This window comes from Zophobas morio, unplaced genomic scaffold (assembly GCF_036711695.1).
Source record: "Zophobas morio isolate AGI-343-1 ecotype UQ-CSIRO unplaced genomic scaffold, CSIRO_AGI_Zmor_V1 ptg000011l, whole genome shotgun sequence".
NCBI lineage: Eukaryota > Metazoa > Arthropoda > Insecta > Coleoptera > Tenebrionidae > Zophobas > Zophobas morio.
Genome location: NW_026972116.1, coordinates 2,265,163 through 2,291,442, shown reverse-complemented (window position 1 = coordinate 2,291,442; position 26,280 = coordinate 2,265,163). Strand labels below are relative to the sequence as shown.

Sequence of the window (26,280 nt, the reverse complement as noted above, 5' to 3'; positions counted from 1 at the left end):
TAGTCCTTCAGTCGTAACGCCGATGATAACAACTTATACCCTTCTGACCTAGTTCGAGTAACTGGCGTGAAATGGACTGAGTTTACAGAAAGTTATTAAAAATTGCCATTAAGCGGCAACAGACTGCGGAACATGGATACAGCATTTTTCACAAGTACAGTAATTATACAATTAAAAAAATGGTCTACATTTTTTTGGGCACTGCATTATAATCAAATACAGTTTTAAAAAATCGCAAAATTTGCTTTGGGGAATTTTATTTATTTTTATGATATATATAAGTTAAAATACGGATATATGTGGACTACACCTGCAGAAGTTACGCGTATGTAAGTGAGTTTTTCCATAAGAAAATCCTGTTATGACGTCGTTTTGACAAGGACACATATGTCAATTTGGACAAGTAGAGTGAAATACTAATAATAACGCTTCTCTATTCCCAAAATTTCCAGCAACATTGCTTCATTTATTAAGTTTTTTTAATCAACCCGTACAACCACTTCTAAAAATTGGTCTAAAGACTTTAGACAGGACTTCCCTAGCTGTCGGAAACGTGGCGACGGCATGCCTATTATGTTTTTTTTTCTCATTACATTTTTGTAGCGGAGCATTTTAAAAAATTTTTGCGATGACGTCATCAACATTTTTACAAGGACACGTATATCAGTTTGGATAGATGTAGTGTAATACTAAAAAAAATAGGGCTAGGCGGTTGAAATTTATGCGCTGCGTATGGACCACGGCAGACCAGTGGCTCGCAATCGATGTTACGCATCGCGAAGAAAATTATAGTAGAAACGTTTCTGTTGTATACAATAAAATTTTACAACGTCATTACGAGTGGTTGGCTAAGCTGTTCACTCACTGAGTGTCCCACCGCCTTGGCATGCGTCGCTATTGTTCAACCAGAAGAAGGGTAGCTAAGAACCGCTCGGGTTACTGGTCTTCCACTTGTCCGGTTTTCAAATTACAATTTATGGTGGGTATGAACCGCTGTGAAGTTAACTGGCTTAAACCATCATAAAATTTTATTGTATACAACAGGAACGTTGTCACTGTACGAGAAAACTAACGTCAACTGAACGTCAGTTGATGATTTTAAAATACATATCCACGACATAATAATAATATTTTTAATAATTTTCAAGTGTCGGTCTCGCTGAAAATAAAACTATTTCTGTAAATTATTAAAAATCATGCACAATTGGAAAGCGAGAAGCGAGTAAGGCATCGCCCCAAAACAGATGACTAAAATTATTCATAAGCCTCCATTGAACAAACTATTCTGAATGTTATTATTATAATTCTTACCTTATCATTATTTTATTGTTATAAAGATGAGCGTATTCTCCCATTTTCCAGAAAATGGGGTGGCTCGTTCCTAATTTGATCAATAATAAATTGACTGATTCATTAATTTTTCTGAGTCACCTGTTTAAGCAAATCTAAAAAATATGAATGCAATGATTAAAAATCTGTTCATATTTTGCACATATGCGAAAAGATGCCGTAATCAATTTTTTGGGGTTGATAAACAGATACCTTTTCATTAATAAGTTACCATGCTTACAATAACTTCAAAACGTCAAGATTTCAAAGTATTCAGTTTTGCAATTCTTGATTTAATCAATAAAATAAATTGACTCAGTCATTAATTTTTTTCACACACCCCGTATAAGCAAATCTAAAAAATATGAATGCAATGATTAAAAATCTGTTCATATTTTGCACATATGCGAAAAGATGCCGTAATCAATTTTTTGGGGTTGATAAACAGATACCTTTTCATTAATAAGTTACCATGCTTACAATAACTTCAAAACGTCAAGATTTCAAAGTATTCAGTTTTGCAATTCTTGATTTAATCAATAAAATAAATTGACTCAGTCATTAATTTTTTTCACACACCCCGTATAAGCAAATCTAAAAAATATTTATGCAGTGATAAATCACAATTATAGACTCATCAATACTCATCATACTTTGCACAATGCACTCATATTTTTTCGGAAAAATTTTGGGAGGACGTCATCAATTTTTTAGGGGGGGATCAGGAAATATATTTTTATCAAAAATTTACCATGCCTATGATAAATGTAAACCATCTGCAAGATTTCAAAACATTCGGTTTTGCAGATTCCAAATTAAATGTCAAAATGTTATTTCCTAATTTTGATTTTTTTTTCCAAAAATCTGGACGTTTCGGGTAAAATCTTAATTCGAAGTCTTAAACTACATGTGTAAGACTATGCTATTTGATACAAATTAAAACCCATTTACTATGTACAATTTTGAAGTGACGTCATCACATTAGTGGTGGGGATGATTAGACAAATTTTGGTTAGCGTTTTACCATCTACATGATATACTTAATATAAATACAAAATTTGATCGGCCCAGTACTTTCCGAGATTGTCTGTCTAATAAAAATCCTGGACGGCAAACAGACGGACAGACAGACGGAAACGGGAGACCTATTTCTTCGTCCTCTAGGGGTCATAATAGGTCGAGAAAATGCAAAAGTAGAGAGTCGGCCGACGGACTCGATTACAATACTCCCTTTGCTCACGCTCGGGAAGTAAAAATATGTCAATTCAACAATTTGTGGGGAGGATGAACAGATAAATTTTGTTAACGATTTACCATGCTTACCTTGCAACTTTGCAATGTTTGCAAGATTTCAGAGCATTCGGTTTTGCAATTTCTAAATCAAATTGTAAAATGTTGTTGGACGATTGTGATTTTTTTCCAAAGTGAGGATTCTAAAAATTGTTCTGGAACATTCGTTTGTCATGCCAAACAGCCAATACTCCACAGAAAGGGTATCAAAATAATGGTTCCTGTTTTGTATTCTACTCTAATAAAAGGTATTAAACGCAACTTAATAATAATAATAATAATACATTTATTTAGATATTTTACGAAATTATTGCCTGTCACTGACCTCAGCATTTTGTTAATTATATCAATGTGTATACAATTCTGTAACTTTTAATCACAATTAATTGTATAAGAAAATAACAAAAAAAAAAGTTGTTTAATATGTTTGTGTTTAAAATTAAACTCGGGAAAAACGAAAACAAAAACTAAGTACCTACTTATATATTGTGAGAACCTTCGGTTTTTAAGTTATTCAGTCACACTACATATTTGAAAATCTGTATGCTTATCTACATGTACACATTTTATTGTTAATTTATTTGGGGAAGTTGTCACTGTGAGAATTCTACATTAGCTTATTTCGTTGGCCTAGTGTATGGTCAAGTTCGACTGTTGATTTTTTTTAAATATGTAATATTTATTTTCTCAAATTTTGACATTTTGATTTACTGTAAGAAAAGAAAACCATCAAAATTAACGGATTTGTGAAGTAACTATTCCCTATTTCCATACAGTTACCATTTTATGTCCTATTATTTACACTCTATCCTTTCCTGTATGTATAAAATCCAGAGTTTATATGCGCAATACGCGCGTAATTTTATGCAAACGAATTACGAGAAGGCCTCGTAAAGTAAATCTTACATTTCTTTGTAATGGAATCTAAAACTATAATCAGAGGGTCAACCAGAAAATAAATAAGCAAACTAAGAACAACCTCAAATGCACTCATTAATCGAAGAAACACTAATTTCCGGCACGATTAAACCCTCATTTAAAAAATAATCTCCAAGTTTCCGATAATTCATATCGACACCGCTCTTGCGACTTGACCTCAATCATTTTTTAAGCAATGTTTGTCCATTTTAACAATGTCATTATCTAAATAGTTCAGGTTCTGGATTATGTGCTCTTGTCATAAAATTACGATATAAAATTTGTTTATATTTTTGTGTCGAATAAACTGATTGCGTCATGACGAATAAATTGTGTATGTAGATGCTTATGCGCCGTGAATATTTCAATAAAAAATGTTTCAAAACGCATCGTTCTGCGAGACTTCGGTATGTAGCAATTTTTTTGATAAATACATACATAGATTTAAATTTTTTAAAATTATGCACAGATGGCTGCAAACCCTTAGCGACTGTACGGCATTTTGATTGCCACATTGAATAGACGTACACGAGACATACACGGTTACGTGATCCGCTACATGAACAGGTGAAATGAACGCAACAGTCCCGTTATTGTGGAGATTTCAACTCCGGGACAAGAGGGATGATGAAATGAGTGGCGGCACTTGACGTTCTAAAACGGCAAAAACAAGCTTTGTTGAGCGTAAATTGAACGTATATTTTAGTAATGTTGAAACTGAAATCATAAGTTTAAGGCAAAAATCAATTATAAAACAATTGAAAGGCTATATGTTAATGCTGATAAGAAGGAATGTTTCCAGCTTTTTATGAACGTTGGCCGAAAGCCTGTAGTACCTATAGTATCTAACCCTTGACTATAAATAAAATAACGAAAACAGCAAAATTGAAAAAAAAACCGAGTTAATACTATGTCAAGCATTTTAGCTTGAGAAAACTTTGTTTCCAAATTTGTGTATTTTTTGTACTGCAAAGTGCAGTATGTTCTTACTCTTACTCTCGTCTGTTGATAAATCTTAAATGAAAAGTACACCGTGACAAATTTCCGTATGATTTAAAAAATGCACTCCGTTTAAGCGTATTTTTCCTTAAAAAAAAACATTGGACTGTCAAAGCTTTTGTATTTGACTTAATTAAACGCTGGTATTTACATTTTTTTTTAACCCTAAAATAGACTTTAAAACATTGATTAAAATTTATGTATTGTAAATTTGTAACCTCTCAAAATATTTTTCGGTCATTTTGTGGTTTAATACTTACTTCATTTCTATATTCAACCATTCTTAGGTATCTATGGTTGCAAAAAATAGGAATTTCAAATCTCACAACCCATTTCAAAGATAATATCTGAAAATTTTACCAATAATAAGACACTACTATTGATTTAAAGATTATAGATAGGTACCTGTTAATTGGAACAGACGAAGATAACGACATCTTAAAAAATTACTTTATAAACTTTATTGAGAAATATGCGCTAGGTTGTTATATTATTTGTACTTTAATAATATCCTTTCAATTTTTAGATTTACTTGCGTAATATGTCTCCACAAAAATGTATGCAATAATTTATTTAATCTGATATCTTAGAAACGGTGTATCAATCTAATTTTCTTAAATTTGTAGCATTGCAGTAGTTTATGATTTACGATTGATGTTATCTTGCACATATTAAAATTAATATGTTATCGAAAACTATGTCCTGCACGAGGTTGGTTTTAGGTACGTCAGAGTCAACGAAAGTTTTGTGTAAACATCGTTGCACCAGTTTTTTATCTATTGGTAATGTACAATTATTTACAATTCATACAAAACGATAAATAAAAACTTTAAATTAAGATAAAGTTTTTGGCAGTTACAATTACATATACCTAAGGAATTCATTGTAGTTTCAGGATAATAGTAATTTTCACATACATGTAGGTATGTATTGTTGAATTAAAAATAATATTACAAGGATTTAGTTTTTTATAAACAACGGGTGTTCAATTGAAAAATCATTTAGAGAAGGCGTTGGAATTTCATTTGACACAAACGGCATGTCTGTTGTTATAACATCCATTTGGCAGAAACATAAGCTATTATATGCTATAACTATGTTATAAAAACAGACATGCCGTTTTTGTCAAATGATAATCCAATGCCTACTCTGAGTGATTTTTCAATTGAACACCCATTACAACACTTCCACAGCCTCTTAAAATTTAGAGGTTATTAAAAAATAAACCGCCAATCCGATTTACGGATTCTACTCGTTGCTATGGAAAATTGCAATTTAACACCCTTTAATTTTAGCAAGTTTTTACAGAATTGTCCCTATAAATGTCATAAGTTGGTTTAACGGTCATTAGAATTTCTCCACAATACGTCAAAACTTAAATATTATGTATACGAGATATTTCAGTTCTGAAACTTTCATTACAGAATGTAGATGAATTTCGAGTGGTTAGGTCACGTAAGTTTGAAGAGTTCAGTTTACTCTTTATCCTTTTTGTTTCGCTACTTTTCTTAGCTGCAATATACCTAATCCCTAAATGACACTATATTCCTATATACATACATAAATACAGTAGACAAACGTACCTATATATCAAAATCATAAACATTATGATAATAAAACAGTACTTTTAAAACGAAATAATTAAAAATATTATCCACCGTTGTCTGTTATTTACAATAAGTAGAATAAAATTTCTCATAGCTCAAATTTTAATTGTTTAGCGTCATATATTCCATTTATTAAAATTTTACAAAAATATATGTAACTTTTCGCAGCTAGATACACGTTTTATATTGTATCATTACTCCTTGAAGGAGATATAGGTCCACATTTTTGTTACATTTTGTTACATTTTCCTAAAGAAATAATGAGATTTAAATTCTTACTTATTTCAAGGTCGTTTTCACAAAACGGAAATTCTTTATCATTGTCTTGTTGTTACTATCGTTAGAAGGCACCGCTGCTTTCCTAATAATAAAAAATAAATAATAACGTGTTATACTTCACAGTTATGACGTATGTGACACGTGTCGCTTTTTAGGTTCTGGTGGTATATCACTCAAAATCATATACCTAATAAGAATTGGCTTGATGGATTTGGAATTTGGAGGGCACCAAATGGATTTTTCATAATATGTTCTAAACGTTATTATTTTTTCAAAAATATAATAAACTATACAACTGTATTCTACTTCCGACGTCAGTGAGATGATTTAATCTGAAGGATTCTGTAAATTTAGTGGATGGTAATTGTTAATGCCCATTCTCCTATGTCTGTTGGTTCTAATTTTATCAGTTTTCGTTAGTTGTCAACTTTTAAAATGTTTAAATGAGTGGAAGTTCTTCATGTTCAAAATGGAATTCGGCGGTTCGATCAACGGAGTAAAAAAAAAAGATTTCCAGTCGATGCCATATTTTAAAATATGGAATAGACTTTAAATTGTTTTTCTACTCCTTAAAATTTTTATATAATGCTTAGATACACGCAAAAAATTACTGCCCTATTACTTGCAATGGTATCAATATGTTATCAGATTTTAATTCTGCAATAGCTTGTAAGTATGTACCTTTTCATTTATGCGTTTTTTTTTGTGTAGTACATTGAAAACACGAAACAGAAAGATATGGTAAGAAAATGCTGCTGTATGTTTTTTTGAAAAAACTGAAACAAAATTAGACAAAAGACTTTGCATTTTGTTAAAATAGTTAAATAAGTATTTCTGGATTTACACGTTTTGACTTGTTATTAAAAAACGTAAAAAATAAAAAAAAATGTTTCATGGAAACCTAGATGGGTTTTTGACATCATCAGTGCAGTCTCTTTTCAATGTGAATATGAGTACCAGCCGAATAAAAGCGAATGTGTGTGTGTACAGATGCGTGTAATCCGTTGTTTCTAACGGTACAATAACCGATTAAAAAGTGAATTGACGTCCACTAGACCATATCTGTGAAGCAGTAACAGCGATTATGAGAAGAGAAAGTAGGAAACGTATTATTTTTGAAAGTGAAATTGTCGGTAGGAAGATGCAACTTTCACTCCCATCCCATACGAGCGTAGGGCATCGCGACGCGTCCGTCGCTAGCGTCGGCAAGATGGAGACCCGCTGGAATTTACATAAACAGCATACTTTTACCGTTAAGTTCAGATTGGATGCGATGTAGGTCAACTTTCTCTTGCCGAGAGAAGTGAAACCGCCATTCGATTTTTTTCGCACACGCGGGTGAACAACCTGCGTTTGCCGTTCAGTTGCGTAACGATTGTCCTTCCTCGTGCTAGGTATCTCAAGATAAGTGCATGGTGCAGCCATTGGCTGCCCGTGCATCGGCCTTTCGGACTGCCACCTCGCCAATGGAGAGAGCCATGTCTTGTGCGGTGAAGATGGCGCGTGTGCCCCACTCAACTTCCTCTCCACTATCAAACGCCTGGGTAGTAGCTAGTGCACCAGTAGTATAGTTCGTGCCCTACTTTGTACCTGGATTATGCTACGCTCATAGCTGTATCTGTAGTACAACTTTTACCGTTAGTGTACGCGGTCGGTCACATCGTTCGCTGTCTTACCTGCTTTTTGCTGTGAGTGTGCACGGATTTCAGGAGTGAAGTGATACAGGATTAAGCCCTCGTCTTTACCGGTTCGTCACACCGCTACATTTTTTTCGCATTTATGCTGACTGCCCGTTAAATGGAAAAAAATGTCCTCTCTGGGTGAGATTCTCGAAATTTTACCAATTTTTAACGCGAGTTCTGCATTCATAATGTATGAAATGTAGGTTTGGCAACCGCAGCTTTCACTTCTCAGTTTCGTAATGTTCTTAAAATTTTAACAATATCAAGGCTCTGTGAACATTGACTTTGGCCATTTCGAAATCGCGGTTTTATTATACCTACCTAAAGCCTACACTTATGTAAACAATTCGCTTTTGTTCTCTGAAATCGACGACTTGTTTACTTCTGTATCATCAACCTTTAATAATGAAAATCACTAGCTGCAATTAAGTTACCGTTATACCAACAAATGCGTATCAGTAATTCACAGAAATGAGTTTATAAAATCGCATGATGCACTTTTTTTTTAATAAAATGAATAACGAATCACGTGGAGCCTACACTTATTAAACGTCCGGAAATGCTTCGACATAACCTTCTATTTATGTGCATTGCCACCACACAGCAATAAGTACTTTAAGAAAAGAAAGTTTTAAGGCGGTGAAAAATCTCGTAGTTGTTCGGTTTTATCTATTATTACACGCTATCATGATGGGCTATAAATGACAAAGCGACGCTATATACAACGCAAATATTATTATTTAAAAAAATTCATTTGTTTTTTACAATGGCCATACACATAATATGTTACATAAGAAATTAATGCATTTATGCAGCCGTTATCTAGGCCAATAAAATTACCAAACAAATTACATATGTATTTTTTCAATCAGTCATCAAATTATTTCATTGCTGATACTAAATAACAATATAATTTCATTTTATTAAATACTTATTAAAACCTGTCGTAAGTTTTTATGACAATAATACCAAATTGGTTTCTTTTTTAATAATAGAAAAGACATTGAAAACTAAGGTTTAGTTCAAAAGACATATTACAACATTACTGTAAAACTACTGATGACGCCAGCTGGGTGAAATTTATAAGCTTTGCAACGAAGTAACCATGAACTTTCGATGTGTTAATCATGGAGGAGAAAATTTGTTTGAATTTTTTATGAACGTTTCATATTATTTTTACAAAGAAAACAAAAAATGGCGGCCTTATATTTTTAGTAGATAATATTTCATGTAATTAATAAGCACATTTATAACTGTATCGTCATCGACTTCGGTTTTAACACCTACAAGAGGGTAACTCAAATATAATCGAAATTTCTAATTTGTAGCATTATTTGTCTGGGTTTTGCTTGTAAAACAATGGACAACAAAAAGGTGTCTATCGTTCGCTATACCTACTTATTGTTGATTATTTGAAAAATATTACAAAACATTATGTTTAATGATCTCAGAAGAAACTCACTCATGTTATAAAAATTAAGAGTAGTATTTTCAGTTATTTATCAGAAAAAATTAATTTTATCTCTACAAAATCAAGCAGTTGTCTATCAATAGCTGATTGTTCGCCTAAAAATCAAATACTGTGAACTATAAAAAAATGTATCTATCTATAATACCTATAACTTTTACTGGGTAATAAACAGAACTATATTATAAGGCGTTAAAAATGTCCAGTATCGTGTTGTTTAGGTATGAACATTTAAAATTGGTATTTGTAACAATATTAAGGTTTGGCCCAGTGTAGATGCACCCTTTCACTTTAATTCCTAAACAACAACGTAGGTATAATTGCATTTTGTAGATGTTAAATTCTGTGAAATAATATTCTCATTTTTAGTCAGTTTTTTATTACTTTTCAATTTTAGAGATATGTACTCCCTAATACTCTGTACCTACATATTATCTACTATTGCGATACCTATATATGTATTTGTGTTTAATTATAGATGTCTTTTTATCGTATAGTCGGGATATAATAAAGGATCGTTAATAATACGGAACTAGTTCGATATCTGTTTCCTAAACTGTCCATCACAAGCGATGCTTAAAATCTAAAAATCTTAAAGCTCATTTTCTGAAATTTTGTTGATACATCTGTAGAATTTCTGTTTCCAAACTGCAAAAAGCATAACAAAAAATAAAATAAAAATCAAGTTCATTTTTATAATTATCTTGTTGATTCTGTGTTCAGAATAATACTTACTTGGTCCATAAAAGAGTATCTAAATATATTATATTTTTGATGAGTCTAGTCAAGTCCTTTCATAACTGAAGCAGGTAAGTCTTATTTTTTCTGAAGTATAAAACTCTTGTTTTAATAATATTATCAGCCAAGTCATAAAAATTACAAATTTAAAACGCCTACCAAAATTTGTCTGTTCATCCCCACCAAAATTGTAATGCCGTTAAATCAAAATTTTGCCAAGTACATTTTATTTAAGAATACAAAATACTATATTTCGATACCTGTGATTTATTATTCTAGCCTTATTTTTAATATTACATATATTCAGGTTTGGGAAAAAAAGTCACATTTCATCTTAGAAACTATAAAACTGATTGCTCCGAAATTCTGCAGACTCGTTAAGTTTATCGTGAACATGGTAAATGGCTAACCAGCTTGATGACGTCATCTGAAAATTTTGATAAGTAAATCTCATTTGTAATATGCAGGCTGTAGCCTGTTTCTATATTACCTATATGTAGGTATATGCATTTTCTTCATTCGCTCCATAAAAGTTAATAACTAAGCTATTTATTTTATTCATAAAATAAAAAATGGATTCTCTCATTTTCCTCGATTTCTGGGAACACAGTAGCTACTCTCCTTATTAATATTATACACTGCATGTACCTATCCAAACTGATATATATTTTCACTACTAAAAATTGATAATGTTATCAAAAAATTGTATAAAGAGAATCGTACTTAGAATATTGGTACAGCATACTCTTTAGCTATAATTTAATAATTCTACCCAATTTTTATTTTAACATATAACCTCAATAAAAACTAACATTCGCAGAATCAAATTTTATAAATTGTCCCAGAGCTTAAATTTAAATGAATGAGTTTCAGAGGTGCGGAAAGTTTTGTTTCAATATCTTTGTGCCAATTTTTTAATGTTTCAGACTGATTTTGCACATTACTTAAATATAGCAACAGTAACTCAGTACCTATCAAAGTAAAAATTTTGATCGTCACATGCATAGATACATGGACTAGGACGTTATTTTAATAACTTATGATGAGGAAAGGTGGGAGAAGACCTAGGTATAACTCTTCCTGCTCCACGAAAGTTTTTTGGAGAAGTTGATGATTATTGTGTGTAAATTTTGCGTCATTTAATAACATCATACATATTATGGTTTAACAAATATCTGTATCTTTTGTATTGAATTAGAATTATTCAACTCTCTGTATAGAGTTTGCAAGAAAAACATACTTTTCGCAAAACCTATGTAAATATTTACAAATAACAGAAAAAAGCTGAAACCCTAGTCATATTCGAGTACACAGAGAAAATCGTTTTTCAATGGGTCCTTTATAACTTATTTCTAACATTAATTCGTCTAACTGATTTGCTGTTACTTGGTTCAAATAGTAGTTGATAGCTCTCTCGGTCTATCTAGAAACATCCATCATCACTAATAATAACTGAAGAAAGTTTTTTTGTATCAAATATTCGTGGGAATCAAAGTTCCACTATTTGCTTTCGTGCCTACGTAACATGGACGGATAAAACAATAGACTATCTTGCATATAAATATTGTTTTTATTGAGTTTATTTATGCAAATATTTCTTGTAGGAATTATGACCCTTACGCGTGCCCCGTGTGAGCTCGACAAGATGAGCCTCTTCCAGGACCTGAAACTAAAAAGAAGAAAAGTAGACTCACGGTGTAGCAGTGACGGTAGGTCAACTTTGTATAACTACTCAACTGTAGCTTAGAAAACACACATCTTTTCTTTATTTTTTTTATTTTTTCAATTAAAGAATATCCTTAAACTTTACAAAATTCACTAAAAAATGTGTCTTTTTTAACGTGGTTGTGTGTCTCACCAACCATAAGTCCAGTACTACTGTATAAGACCATTTTAAAATATTAGAGTAGGCAGCCATCAGCAAAATTTGCTTTTAGGCAATGTCTCTGTCCGCTTCTAGGCGAATCTGTCGCCGATACTAGTACATCCTCGCCAGATCTCGTCAGCCCTTCATCGCCTAAAATGTCAGAAGCTGTTCTGAATCCGCCTAGCCCCGACTCCACGCCCATCCAAATTCATCCCCCGGAACCAACGTTGGACAAAATCTCCAGTCGCCTCGAGGATTCCGGAGTTTTCGACGGTGGAGGCACGGCTAGCGTCATTCGAAGTCTTCCCGTTGTGCGATCGCAAAGTCCGCCTCTCCGGCCTGCTCCAACATCTAGCCCCTGCCAGCCCCCGCGTCCTCACAGTTCGCCTGGCCGCCCTGCCAACGCATCCCCAGTCATCATTCATAACCCTTCAGTTGTACAGCCCACGAGCTCTCCCTCCAAGTTATCGATGGAACCGACGTCGTCCTCGCCCTCCCCCATGCCTCCCAAGCGAGGGGTCATCATCACTCACCCGACCTCCATTGCGCAGAGTCAGCTGTGGATGAAGCACTCCCGTATTAACGGGGTTAAACCTGAGCTGATTGGGGGAAACTTCAGTGGGTACCCAGAGCTTAAATCGCCAACGGGGGGGAGCCCCATGAGGCCTGGTGGTACCACTCCTGTACGACAAACGCCCACCGTCATCATGGGTGAAGCCGGGGGTGTTAGAACCATGATTTGGTCGCAACCTAGCATGAGCGCCAGCCCTACCTCACCGGAAGCGCAACACCACGCAACCACCAGCTGGGGAAGCAGCACCAATGTGTCCAACACGGAAGAAAGCGCAGCTCAGATGTTGCTCAATTTGGGGCAAGATAGACTGAGATCCCCGGTGGCGAGGACGTTAGTGTCGCCCCAGTCACCTTCCACTGCTCATTTTGGAGGTGCTCCTTTGAACATGGAGAGGCTATGGGCGGGGGATTTAAGGCAGCTTCCGGTGAACCAGAGTCCGTTGAATTTGTCGTCACCGACTCCGGGTCCTCCGGTGTACTCAGAGGTGAAGATGAGCGAAACAACAGGGGAGACACAAGAGGCAGCAGAAGAGGAGGAACAGCCTATGATATGCATGATCTGTGAAGATAAGGCCACTGGGTTGCATTACGGAATTATTACGTGTGAGGGATGTAAAGGGTTCTTCAAAAGGACGGTGCAGAACCGCAGAGTGTACACATGTGTGGCGGATGGGAACTGCGAAATCACCAAAGCTCAAAGGAATAGGTGTCAGTACTGTCGTTTCAAGAAGTGCATAGAGCAAGGAATGGTTCTGCAAGGTAGGTGATTATAGAGTAGTGCGCATGGGATTCCTCAGTGGAGGTAAATTATAACACTTCGCTCGTTTAATTTTTTAAAGGGTCTGAATTAAATTAGTCTTCCCCAACATTTTGAAATTGAAAGAAACGTTATATTTTTTAATTCAATTACAATAATTCATTATTATCCTATATAGGTATCTATAGCAAATTTTAATTGTACTTTTACCACTGATTATTATTAAAAAAAAATAAGTAGATAGATATAATTTCTTTTACCAATTTGGAGCACGATTGTAAGTGTTTAAAAAACTATTACCTACTTTGCCCACTTTTGGAAAAAATACGGCTAACGAAAAAACATTAATTTTTAATAAATACTTATTTTTCATTTGTAACTTCTCTAAAATCGAATTTAAAACACAAAAAAGACAAAATTTAAACATTTGCAACATCGATCAACGTTTTAAAAAAAAAATAGGGTTATTATTTAAACAAGCCACAAATACACAAATGTCACAAATAATAACAAAAACTTTAAATTTATAGCAAAATGTATAGGTACTAAAAAGACCTGTCTAGCATTTTTGGAAAAAAAGTCATTTCGTTTAAATATAGTTACCTATTCCGTAATTTTATCAGAAAGAAATTGAGCTGAGATCATGATTTTTCTTTTTACCATCAAATGATTTCAACTATTAAATAAACTTCTATAGGTACCTACTTATTAGGATTTCACGAAAGATATTTATTTTGCCAAATTTTACTTTTAAAAGTAGATTTATACATATGCATTTTAATTAAAACCTGTCGCTGAGGAAAAACTATGTACCAACTTACATATAAAATGTTTCAAAGTATTTTGCGCTTTTAGTCGGTTATTAGTCCCTAGTTCTTATTTGTACTTGCCATTTCTTCTTTGGTTCCTAACCCTTTTTATTTCTCATTTAGATTATTTTCAGTATTTTTTTACGCCCAGTGTATTTCCGGTTTCAATTTCCTTCAGTACAATTGTAATAAACTGTGGCGTTAATTCGGTTGGTGATTTTAAGTCGACAACCTTTAGTAATTTATAAAAATTTACTTGTTTGTTTTCTAGTTAAAAGGCCGCAGTTCCTAGGCGAAAATCATTTTAAATTGGTTAACAACATAACTTGTTCTTGTTTAGTGTTTCGATACTCAGTTCAATTTCTGTGTTAAAATCATTAAGACTAGTCCGACGCCGATAGTATAAAATAATCTTTGGTATGTTTAATTCGTGAACGCGTTGTTATAATTTTTTCATCAAAACATGAGTGAGGTATTATCATTATTTACAAATTCCATACACTTATCATTTTCTTTATTTCTTTCATTTTGTTTAAATATACTTACCCGCCTCTTCATACTCGTATCGTATAGTTTCACGTTAATTTTCGTGTCTCATGTTGTGTTCTGTGAAAATGAGAAAGATAACTTTTTTAACGCGGTGGTGAAGATGTGACGATTGTTTCATAATATTTTTGCACATATACTATATTACTGTGGGGGGCAGTTTAATGTTACTATTAAAAAACATCCGAATGAAACGCTATTGGTTGCATATCGTCTAATACGTTTTACTTATTTCCAGCCGTGAGAGAAGATCGAATGCCAGGAGGAAGGAACAGCGGCGCAGTTTATAACCTGTACAAGGTGAAATATAAAAAACATAAAAAGCCTGCTTGCAAACAACCACAGAAGGCTGCGGCGGAGAAGAACATTCTGAGCCAACAGTTCAAGGTGGAACAACCATCCAGTATTCCAGCTAACCTAGTCAACGGGACCATACTGAAAACAGCTTTAACGAATCCCAGTGAAGTTGTTCGTTTGAGACAAAGGTTGGACAGTGCAGTTAGTAGTTCGAGGGACCGTAATTTCTCATTAGAATACTCTTTATCTATGATAAAAACACTTATAGACTGTGATGAATTTCAAGATATAGCTACTTTGCAAAATTTGGACGATTTATTAGATCATAATACGGACCTGAGTGAGAAACTTTGTCATATCGGTGATTCTATTGTTTATAAACTTGTGCAATGGACGAAACGACTTCCATTTTATTTAGAACTACCTGTAGAAGTTCACACTAGACTCTTAACGCATAAGTGGCACGAGCTTCTCGTTCTCACGACGTCGGCGTACCAGGCCATTCACAAAACGGGTGATCAGTTAACTACTGTTATTAAAACGGACTTCAACCATGAGGTAAGGAACCATCGTGTTTTTCACTTTTTTTAACCAAATACCTACATATCAAATACTAAACTCAGAACAAGTTGAAACAATATTGTGCTATTCGAGCACGGGCATCGTGGACTCAGTTGACTAGAAAAAGTACTTAAAACATATAAAGAAAATAAAATTGGTAATTTATTTCAAGACTGAATTGAATCAAATGCGGGACTAAAGTTAATTCATCTAATAAGTGAATACACCTTTGCTGTAAACTAAAAATGGAAAAATTTATATTGGCTTTGCGTTATCTTTAAAACTCTCGTAAGTTCCTGTGCAACATGTTCGGAAAGCCACAATTATCACTCAAACGAAAACATGCGTTTTATCGCTGATGACACAGTTTGATATGATTTTAGTAGTTCCACGAACTTGTTGCATTATTTGGAGCGATAAAAACCCAATGTACGGGATGAACGAAAGTGTGCTATTCAAATATCCCGCGATCTCTTAACAGTAAATTTAATCGTTTCCTGACCCGTTTTGATATGTCGCAACAAAGACAAGCTAATAAATCTTAATAAATTTAGAGCTCGGTTAAGTGGGCTGGCTTATCGGAAAAGAATTATTAATTGTCGCAACCTCGTCTTATCCCTGAATAACTTTAAAAAACACTAAATTTCAACAACAAATCCATTATGTCAATTATTGGTTTTCTTTTTGTACAATATTCATCTCTTGCAATATCGAGAAAAAAAAAACGAGATAAGATAACACTACAAATATTTATGCATCCTACTCTATGTGTAAAGTAGATTAAACTATCAATCTGACGAAAATAGAAAACACATTTAATCTATTTATAGGCACAGAGTTGTTTTTAGCCGCCTAGGTAGCCTTCATTTTGTAAAATTTCGATTTTTGTTGGACATGAATGAATTAAAAAATTGCATAAGGAAAAATATGGGTTTTAATTTTATACTTATAAGTTGTTGTTACTAAAGTTTATAGAAGACCTTGATATCTGAAGATAACAACAATAATGAGGCAAACTTATTTCCTATGTTATTAGACGTGGCAAAGGAAGCTGTTAGCAGATGACAAAATTGTGTGTAATGTACCGTTAATTTGAAATTATCTGGTAGTTAAAAAGCAAATACGATTCTACTCTGTTATAATGTTTCTTCGGTTAATCTGAATGTTGGTCTGTATGTATAGTAAATAAAAAAAAGATTAACAAATGTCATTTTGCATATTTAAAATGTATCCAACAATAAGTCTGTTAAGAAAGATCGTGCAGGTTCGGTCCGTTAACATTGATTGATATTTTATCAATGGTACGTGGTATGTACCTACATACTTAAATTTAGTTTAGAAATTTCAGCAGTATCTACTGCTTGATTAGAAACAACCAAAAATTTATAATAAACATAGATACAGGTATTTTCTGTTTTGCTGAATTTAAGAAATATTTTCTCCTGTATGGCTTGATGATACAGCTTTCATTGTGTATTAGCAATCAACATATAATATCTATAATTGATCAAGTGTTGCCATTGTTGTCTGTACTTATGAACCAAGTCAAATCTTGATCATGTGAAATTTGTTTTGTACGTGCAGACGCAGAAGAAAAAGTAACATTCAAAGACTTTTTTAGCAATATGAAAAAATACTGTTAAAGACTTTGTTGAAACACATATCTAATTGTAACAATAAAATTCAAGAAATTAAAATTTAAAGGAATTTTTGCATCGACTGTAAAAAATCAAATGGTAATTATTAGTTTTTCTCTTTTTAAACATGCTGTTGCCATCAACTCAAGACTATTGTAAACTCTAGGCATTACCCCAAGAGAGTACCATTAGAATGTGACTCTTTTTGGTTACAAAATGCACATGTATTCTTGGTTCATACAAATTCATAAAATGAGCCTGTTATTGTTTTAATGTTGGCAAAAAAACTCACTTTTGGTTTTTTTTATCAGATTCGTATGTATACGTAGCTGGATGGCCTTTTAGACATAAGACGTTTAAAATAAAGTTTATGGAGCGGCCGTTGAATCGTTTAACCATTGAACAGACATAAAAAAAAATTCAAAAATAATGACAAGGAAGACTACCTACGGACATGTCTAAAACTAGTAATTTTTTGTCTCATCATGTTTGTGTTTTAAGAGGAGATTTAACAGTATCTTGGGGTAATTCCTAGAGTATATCTATATGCACGTTCTGAACATTTTTAAATGCTTCAACATTTATTTTTAGAGTAAAAAGTTTCTGCTAGTGTCAAATATAGGATAAACTTGGGTATCATACGGATAATAAAACATGCTTTCTAATGAGGGATTACTCGACTCCTAATGCTATTTAAATTTTTTTACCTACATATATGTCATAGTTTTGACATTTCAAGGGCTCAGTGCGTCACTATGACCACACTATTACTCATCTGTACCTATATTTTAAATTTCAGAAGTTCTAAAGGTAACCAAGGCAGGGCTGACTTTAAAACAACACTGTATAATAGTAGGTATTACATACTTGCTTACTACAATGTTGAAAAACAACAAAAATTTTTGAATTGCTGTCGAAGATACGACAATGTTATTACAAATAAAAAAAATCCCGAAATGCCGAAACATGGTGTATCCATACCACGTTTCAGCATTTGGGATTTTTTATGACAACTTTAAAAACTATTTAGGTTTGCAGATAAAGTTGAATCATAGAAAAATGTAAAAACACGCTTTTTTGTCGGTAACTTATTTTGCTATAATATCTTAAAGATGAAGTAAAATTTTAAAATTTTGGTAGCTGTGTGTGAACAAAGGTCAATAATGAAATTTTAAAAATTTAAAAGTACATCATTTCTGAGCAGTCTGAGAACCTAACCTTTAGCAGTTTATTATTAATACAAAAACAATGGCTTTTTATCATATATCTAATATTACTATATTATTGCTAACTGGCTTCAAAAGAGTCCGAAAACACAACGTCAGAGCAATATATCGGACCTCTCTGTCTCTCTGTGGTACCAAACAGTACATTCGTACTTGCACAATATTCATTCTCGTGTTGATCGGTGTTGATCGAAAAAATGAATAATTTCGATTTATTAATGGATTCGGTTTCAACTTTAGATATACTCGTAGATTTGATGTTTTATCTTCTGAAAATATTTCGGTTAATTATTATGTATACCTACATACCTGTATCTGTTAGATAACTAAAGTTCTGAATGTTCTGGAAGATTGTCTGAATAGTGTAAATAATAAATATGTCGCGAGAATTAAATAACTGATTCTAAACGAATTTTTGCCATTCTAAACGTTGTCTAAACTATAGGTATTAAAGAGACGTTCTCTCATTCCTGAGATACAAAAAATTCTGCATGCATCTTAGTGGTATTCTGTAATAAAGATTCACTTATATATTTTTTCTAAAGATACTTCAGGCGGTATTTTTTCAAAACAAAGATGAATCATTAGCTTTTTAATGAAGGTAACTATAGTGCAACACTAACAACAAGAGTAACCCATTTGACGTCTAAGGTTAATATCAATAAATGATAAAATTAAAGGCAAGGAAACATGCCACAATATAAATTTCCAGCGAGATTTAGTTAGCAAAATTTTGAGATGGTACCGTAACATTTTTGATGAGCACGAACAAGAAAACTTTAGTTAACGTTTTACCATTTCCGATAGTCATAAGTAGAGGAAAGGGGGGCAAGACGGAGTACTTAACGTTTGAAGCGCAATAAAACTGAAACTGTTGTATTATTATGATCTTTTTTATTTCAATATCTAATCATCTCCGCGATAATTAGTTATTTACTTTTGTTAACTGATTCAATTTAGGAACATTTGTTACATGATTGAGTTGTAGAATATCCAAAAGTAAAAAAACCCCTTCCATGTAGAAGCAGTAGGTACCTCTCAAGTTTTCACAAACTACCTCGACTTTTTTTCTAAGGTTGTTTGGGAGACAGAAAATGTTTTTGCTGCTAGCATATAACCCATTTTTTCTTCTACGACAGCATTCGCTATATTTTTCATTCTCTGTTTCCAATCACTCCTTCTATTTGTTTTTCTTTCATAATTGTTCATGATTCTAAAACAAATTAATACATTTAATTGACGTGGCATCAGACACTTAACGATTATATTCATAGAGAGGCAATACGAAGTGTCGTTGCCTATCATGTTCAGTTGAACGTAAAAAAATATTTAAGAAAAATCATGCACATAACAAAGCCAAACAAGTTATTACCTGTTGACTTAATCATTAACACATGGGAAACACTTTGAACTAAATCTAAACTGCTAAACCGATTTCCGTAAGATACCTACACGTTGAAACTAAAGTCAAAAAATTAAAAGGAAATTGACACATAACTGTTTTTTTTTTTCAAATAGCAAATAAAATAATTGTTTTAGCTAACGGTGAATCTAATTTGCCTTTGAATTAAAATGTTATCGTTTTGGTTTTTACCCGAATAGTTTTTACTTCCTGGGCGTACGCTATTGAAATATGTACTTTTACAGGGTCTATTTGACCAATGGTTCCCGTTTTCTCATCATATCATGCCTCTTAAATGAAACAGTACGTATTTAATAAATGCACAACACACCATCAAATTGATTTAACCCTGCGCACGATCCGGAAAAATAACTATACAGTAGAACGGTATTTGTAAGATTTTTGATAACACTAGATATGTAAGAATAACCAAAAATGTTTAAGAGGAGTCGCTACGTTTGACTCTTATGGTGTTGTCAATATCAGAATGTTATATCTCCATTATTAACACATTTATTGTTATGAAATTTTTAATGTAACCTGTCCACAATTTTCACTATATAATGCAAGGGCAGCTTTTTTAACAGTTTATTATCATATATTTTTTTAAATTTTGTTCAAATTTTTACTTCACATATTTTAAAAAATGAATATTTCAGTTATTTATGGAAATTTTGGAAAGCGGTTTTTCAGCTTAGAAACCTTAGAAATCGAACCAGATATATTTTCGACTTTATTTGTTGGAATTGAGCAGCTTCTACGACACAAGCTTTTGTTACTGTCTATCGTCACTAACAAAAAAAGACGACGATTTATCTGGTACGATTTTTGCACTTTTGTAAGTTGAAAACAGTGATGAAAACCGTATTCAGAAATTTCCTTAAATAATTGAGATATTGATTTTTAAAAATACTTACATTATGCAAAAATTTCACTAAAATTAAAAAAAAGGATGATCACAAACTGTTTTTACCAAAACTGCTCTTGCGTTATATAAGTAACGAAAGTTATGGGCAGCTTACATTTTCAATTGTTGTGAATATAAGTCTGTTGGTAATGGAAATATTATATTCTGAAAATGTACCGAAAATTCCATACAGAAAACGTAGCGCTGGCCTTAATAACGTAATCCTGATCTTCTTGTTCAAATGACAAGAACATGAAACAACTGTAAATAGATTTAGTTTGATATTTAATTTTTGTATATATGTATTGTAGTGTGAATCATGACTTTATTTTTAAGGTGACCTATAATTCTAAATAAAGCAAGAACATATTATAGTTGGTGATCGATTAAAAGATGGAACTATACAAATTTCAGTCAACGTGACTAAATTTCTTCGTACCTAATACATGCAAACCAGTTTTTAAGTATAAAAGATGGTTTTAGTGAAATGAGCGTGACGTATTCGAGCAATATATAATAACTTTTGAACAAGTATGTAACTCTTTAAAATAATACACCTATCTATGGATACCCTGCCCTATTTATTAGAGTTCAATATTTTTATGGAAAAGCAAATATGGTAAGATTTATGGCACCATTAAACTGGTGATCAAAACAAAATGAACCTATGTGTCTTTAGCACGCGACCTTACAATAACCCAGCAGTTTGCAGTCAGTTTAACACCGCTAAGGCTATACCTACTCGTATTTACATCTGACAGTACTAATGATTAGTCAACCTATTGAACATTTTATAAGAGACTTCATTTTCTAAGGGCCACATAACCTTCGACGATTTGTTTTAGTATATAGTTGTCTGCAATTACAAGGCCACTGCAAAATCCGAATAGGTCTTTACTATTGTATATTGGAGCTTAGTTTACTTGTTATGTGAAATTGACGCGGGTTTGAATATAACAAGTTCATAAAATAAAAATAAATTAATCAAATAAAGGCAAATCGTTCAAAATTGACAATAAATAGTCACAAAACGTAGAAAAAAAAAAGAATTAGAACCAGCACTGGCTACCTAGTACTAGGCTACTACTTAGTTTTTACAATCAGTAATTGATTTATACGCAAGTAGGATGAGTACATCGTATTTATCATTTTTTTGATAATAAATATGTTATTAATTTATGTTACTTAAACTAACGTCTTTGTAAATCACAACTGTGCCGTTTTCATAACAAAAAACCAAGTTAAAGGTGTGTGAGAAAAATCGACATCAAAGTCGTTTTTTGAATTCCAGGTAGAGACGAATCTTTGTACACTTCAAACTTGTCTTACGTCCATGATGGGAAGGGAAATAACCATCGAGCAACTTCGCCAGGATGTTGGTTTGATGATAGAGAAAATAACCCATGTGACGTTAATGTTTCGCCAGATCAAACTAACTATGGAAGAATACGTGTGCCTTAAAGTAATTACAATGCTAAATCAAGGTATACGATAAAGTATTTTGTAAGAATCAGAAACGCAGTGTGATCTTATTTCAGCTAAACCTGCCACTAGTTCCGGTAACAATAGTGAATTGGACAGCATACATGAGCGATACATGACGTGCCTACGTGTTTACACACAACATATGTATCCTCAACAGTCGCAGCGATTTCAAGACTTACTAAGTAGACTGCCAGAGGTAAGTAGGTATCACAAGTAAAAGTTAAGCGAAAAGCGAATAATACAACTTGTTATATTGTACTGTGAAGAGTAAACACCGATGTTAGCTTCATTTTTTTGGGTAGAGGTAAAACAAACTGATGGTTGTTGTTGTGTACTGAACATGTAGTGGGTTGTTGAAGGAAGCTAGTTACCCTACGAGATTATCCATTTTTAGTTGGCAAGCTTCTGTATTACAAAAATCCTAAAATTATTATCGGTTAATTGAAAATTATTTCAATGGACTGTATACTCGTACAATGTAGGTATTCAAAAAAAAAAAAAAATGAAAATATAAAGATTTGACAAAAAATATTTTCCACTGAAATAAGTCAATCGCATAATTTTAAAACTTTCGTAAGTATTTTAAAACAATATCTACGATTACTTATAACTAGAGCTGTGCGGTCGAAATTTAAACGCTTCGAATCGACCCCTACTACGGCAGACCAGTGGCTCGCAGCCGATGTTACGTATGGCGAAGAAATTTACGCGAAAAATAATGTTCACTGAAAATCAGTTGATGTTTTTAAAATCCATATCCACGAAATAATAAGAATAATAATTTTAATAATGGTCAAGTGTCGGTCTCGTTGACAATAAAACGATTGATGTGAATTATGAAAAATAATACACAATGAGAAGCGAGAAGCGAGGAAGGCAAGACTGCAGCGGCCTGCACTGCTGGCCTGATGGGACGGATAGTGGGGATAAATAAATTTCGACCGCACAGCTCTACTTATAACGTTGTACGAGTACCTAAACTGCATGCACAAAATATGAAATAATATTTAGAAGAACTGTGACTACATACAAAAGGATTAAAAATATTTTAATCATAAAACCAAGCCAATAACACGTTGCTTTTTTAACTGGCACATTTTTTTTACGAAATACTTACCTACTACTTCAGCATTGTATTTTCATAAATATTTGTTTCCTTTTTCCTATTATCTACCTATTTGTTTTACCAATAAACTAAATTTATAGTAATAACTTTCAAGTCACGGGAATTTAAAAGATTACTGATAGTCTAATTGCTTCTGTTGTATCATTTTTTAAATTTTGCGTGGAATTTGTTTCACACTTTTGGTTATGTGATAAATATACTGAATGCTAACATTGCAAAAATGAAAGAAAAAAAAAACTGTATTTTTATTTTTTTTATTTCTCGTCGTTTGGTAGGTATCTGTCTGTATCTGCCTGTCGTCTATTTGTCGTCTGTCTGTTATCTGTGATTTTTTTGCTACTCTGTTAAACAAGTAGGTATACTTAGTAATCTTCAAAACTATTTGTTAAGATTTTGCAAAGTAAATTCTACTTTAAAATGTTCAAAATAATATGTTCCTATTATCTGTGGTTTGTGAATCAAGTCTTATTTCTTTATGCACAAGTAAGTTTAAGAAAATATAATAACAGAAATAATGTAAAAAATTATTAAAAATTATCTTAGAAACTAAAAAATTGATCGAATGTTATCAGGTGTTTTTTTTTAGAAAAAGTAATATATGTAAATATGTAGATAATACCATATAAAATATTATACAATTTTGATTAGGACAAGGGTGGTAAAAACTCAAGGAACACAAGATGGGTTCACAAACAAACAACAAATTATGTTATTTTATAAAATTTAAATAGCATTTGTCATTCAAAATTTTGAAGTGATCATCAAATCTGCTGGTGAGGATGAGCAGACAAATTTTGGGTAGCATTTTACCATCTGCACACGACAATCGGTCTAGTAGTTGCGAAGATAATCTTTTTAATAAAAATCGACACAGTCGACAGGCGATGGACAGAAAAAAACGGAAGATGTATTTTCCATATTCTAGGGGTCATGACGCGTTAAGAAAACATAAAAAAAGTACAGATTCGCCGGATGAACCCTATTCGTACATTTCCGCTCGAGAAGTAAAAACTGATTCCTCTGAAATTTTGTACATGAAGTGAATTCATTTCTATTAATCCCTTCTAAAAAGTAGATCTCAAAATTTTGGAAAATCAACATAATTTGCGAAGTTCAAAGGTAATAGATACTTTTCTACGTGCATTTTCTTCACACATTCTATTTTTTAGAACTATTTGTGCAGATTGACTAAAAAATTAATGAATGAAGTAATTTATTTGTTTGATTGGGTTATGTCTCATTTTTCCAAAATTATAAAAAAGGGTATTTTTAGTAATAATTACAATGGACCCAGCCGACCTGATGTACCTACTTATTTGTTCTTGCAAACAAGTTGATGTCATCAGAATTTTGCTAATAAAACCTACAATGTTATAATCCGCCCCTACTATACTTTTAATTTAAAGAGATTGCCACAAAAAAATAAAACTCTCAATATCAATTAAAAAAATACCGATTTAAGCATTGAAATCATTAACAAGATTAACAATAAGTTATTTATTCGTTCCCTGGAGAAACTTGATATAGGCATATCATCTGCAAAAATTATTAAATTGTTACCGATGCACCTTGAACTGTGTTGTTGTTAATATTAACAACAACACAGTTTTAAGCATATGCTCTTGTTTAAAATACCTGCATCTTAGAAAAAAATCAGTGAATGAAGTTTTGTATAAGATCCGTTTATGGCCGCTTTCGGTTTTTTTTTTCACTAAAAATTTTACATATCTAAGTAAATATTTAATTTTCCACGCATTAACATTAAATGAATACATCAACAATGAAGCTCCATAATGATTTATTGGTTCAACAAAAACCGAAACTTTTAAAGTTTTTTTTTCCCGACCCTTCTCGTAAGTCGCCTTTACCAAGTCACATTTGACGAAGGTAAGTTCAAATTACTAATCGTGTTCTGGCTGCCTAGGAAATAAGGAAATAATGTCACTTACCTCCCTAGGCCTACTTACCTCGCTAGGTAACTGAAATCACAGGACTCAATAAAACAACACCGTTTGATTTTACGATTTTTTGTAACAAAAATTAACAAAATGTGTTTTGAAATTATCTTTAATTGATACCCTTAGCAGCACGAAGGAGGCCAACTATTTTCATTCGATATTATGCATTTTGACAATATTGAATTAACTATTTGTTAGTTTAGCGATTGAGTCAGGAAAAAATAATATACATTATGCGGGGTCTCATGAGTTTGAAAATCTCGGGAGCAAGCTCCCTCGATTTACAAACTCTATCGCTCGACATGGTAAATCCTGTTTACTTCCCTTATAATGTAGGTAATATACCTACTTTTCTATTAAACACAACGGAATGAAATAAAATCTTCATACAATTTTTTTTACGACTCTTTTGACTAATTTTTCTTTTACGTACCTAGTTCCTTTTACTATTTTTTGTCGTAAAATGTCTTTAATTTTAATTAGCAATCATTTGCACGAATTATTTTTGCTAAATTGACCTGTTTAGTTTAGTTAAGAATTTTCAGCACAAGACATCACAATAAGCGATTAAATCACAATGTTTTTCAAATTTTTTAGACCGATTATTTAGGAGCCATTTGATGACTAGCTTGCAACGAGATTTCGCATATAATTCCAAAAAAATCTGTTTTATCGTATGGGCACGTATAAACTGCAGCGGGACTAATCCGTTAATCTTCCCCAGCTCATGTTGTAGGGTTTTAGAACATGTAAACTGCAACAGATAATAAAATCGGGTACCAGCCCCTAAATATAGGGTTACTCGTTTACCTGTAATGA

At 32.6% G+C, this 26,280-nt stretch overlaps 1 protein-coding gene across 3 annotated transcripts in view; it reads left to right on the top strand.

The window, feature by feature from the left end:
• LOC135126646 (hormone receptor 4-like) overlaps positions 1-26,280 on the top strand; it is a 65,309-nt gene that overhangs the window by 26,226 nt on the left and 12,803 nt on the right. The window contains exons 1-6 of one of the 3 annotated variants that reach the window (XM_064052688.1): positions 7,856-8,242; positions 11,915-12,019; positions 12,271-13,509; positions 15,101-15,717; positions 22,184-22,376; positions 22,431-22,573. In XM_064052688.1, the coding sequence (XP_063908758.1) occupies positions 8,230-8,242; positions 11,915-12,019; positions 12,271-13,509; positions 15,101-15,717; positions 22,184-22,376; positions 22,431-22,573 (2,310 nt within the window). In that variant the 5' untranslated portion in view covers positions 7,856-8,229. Of the gene's footprint in view, positions 1-7,855; positions 8,243-11,914; positions 12,020-12,247; positions 13,510-15,100; positions 15,718-22,183; positions 22,377-22,430; positions 22,574-26,280 lie in introns of those variants that run through there. The other 2 variants (XM_064052689.1, XM_064052690.1) reach the window with 2 other exon arrangements.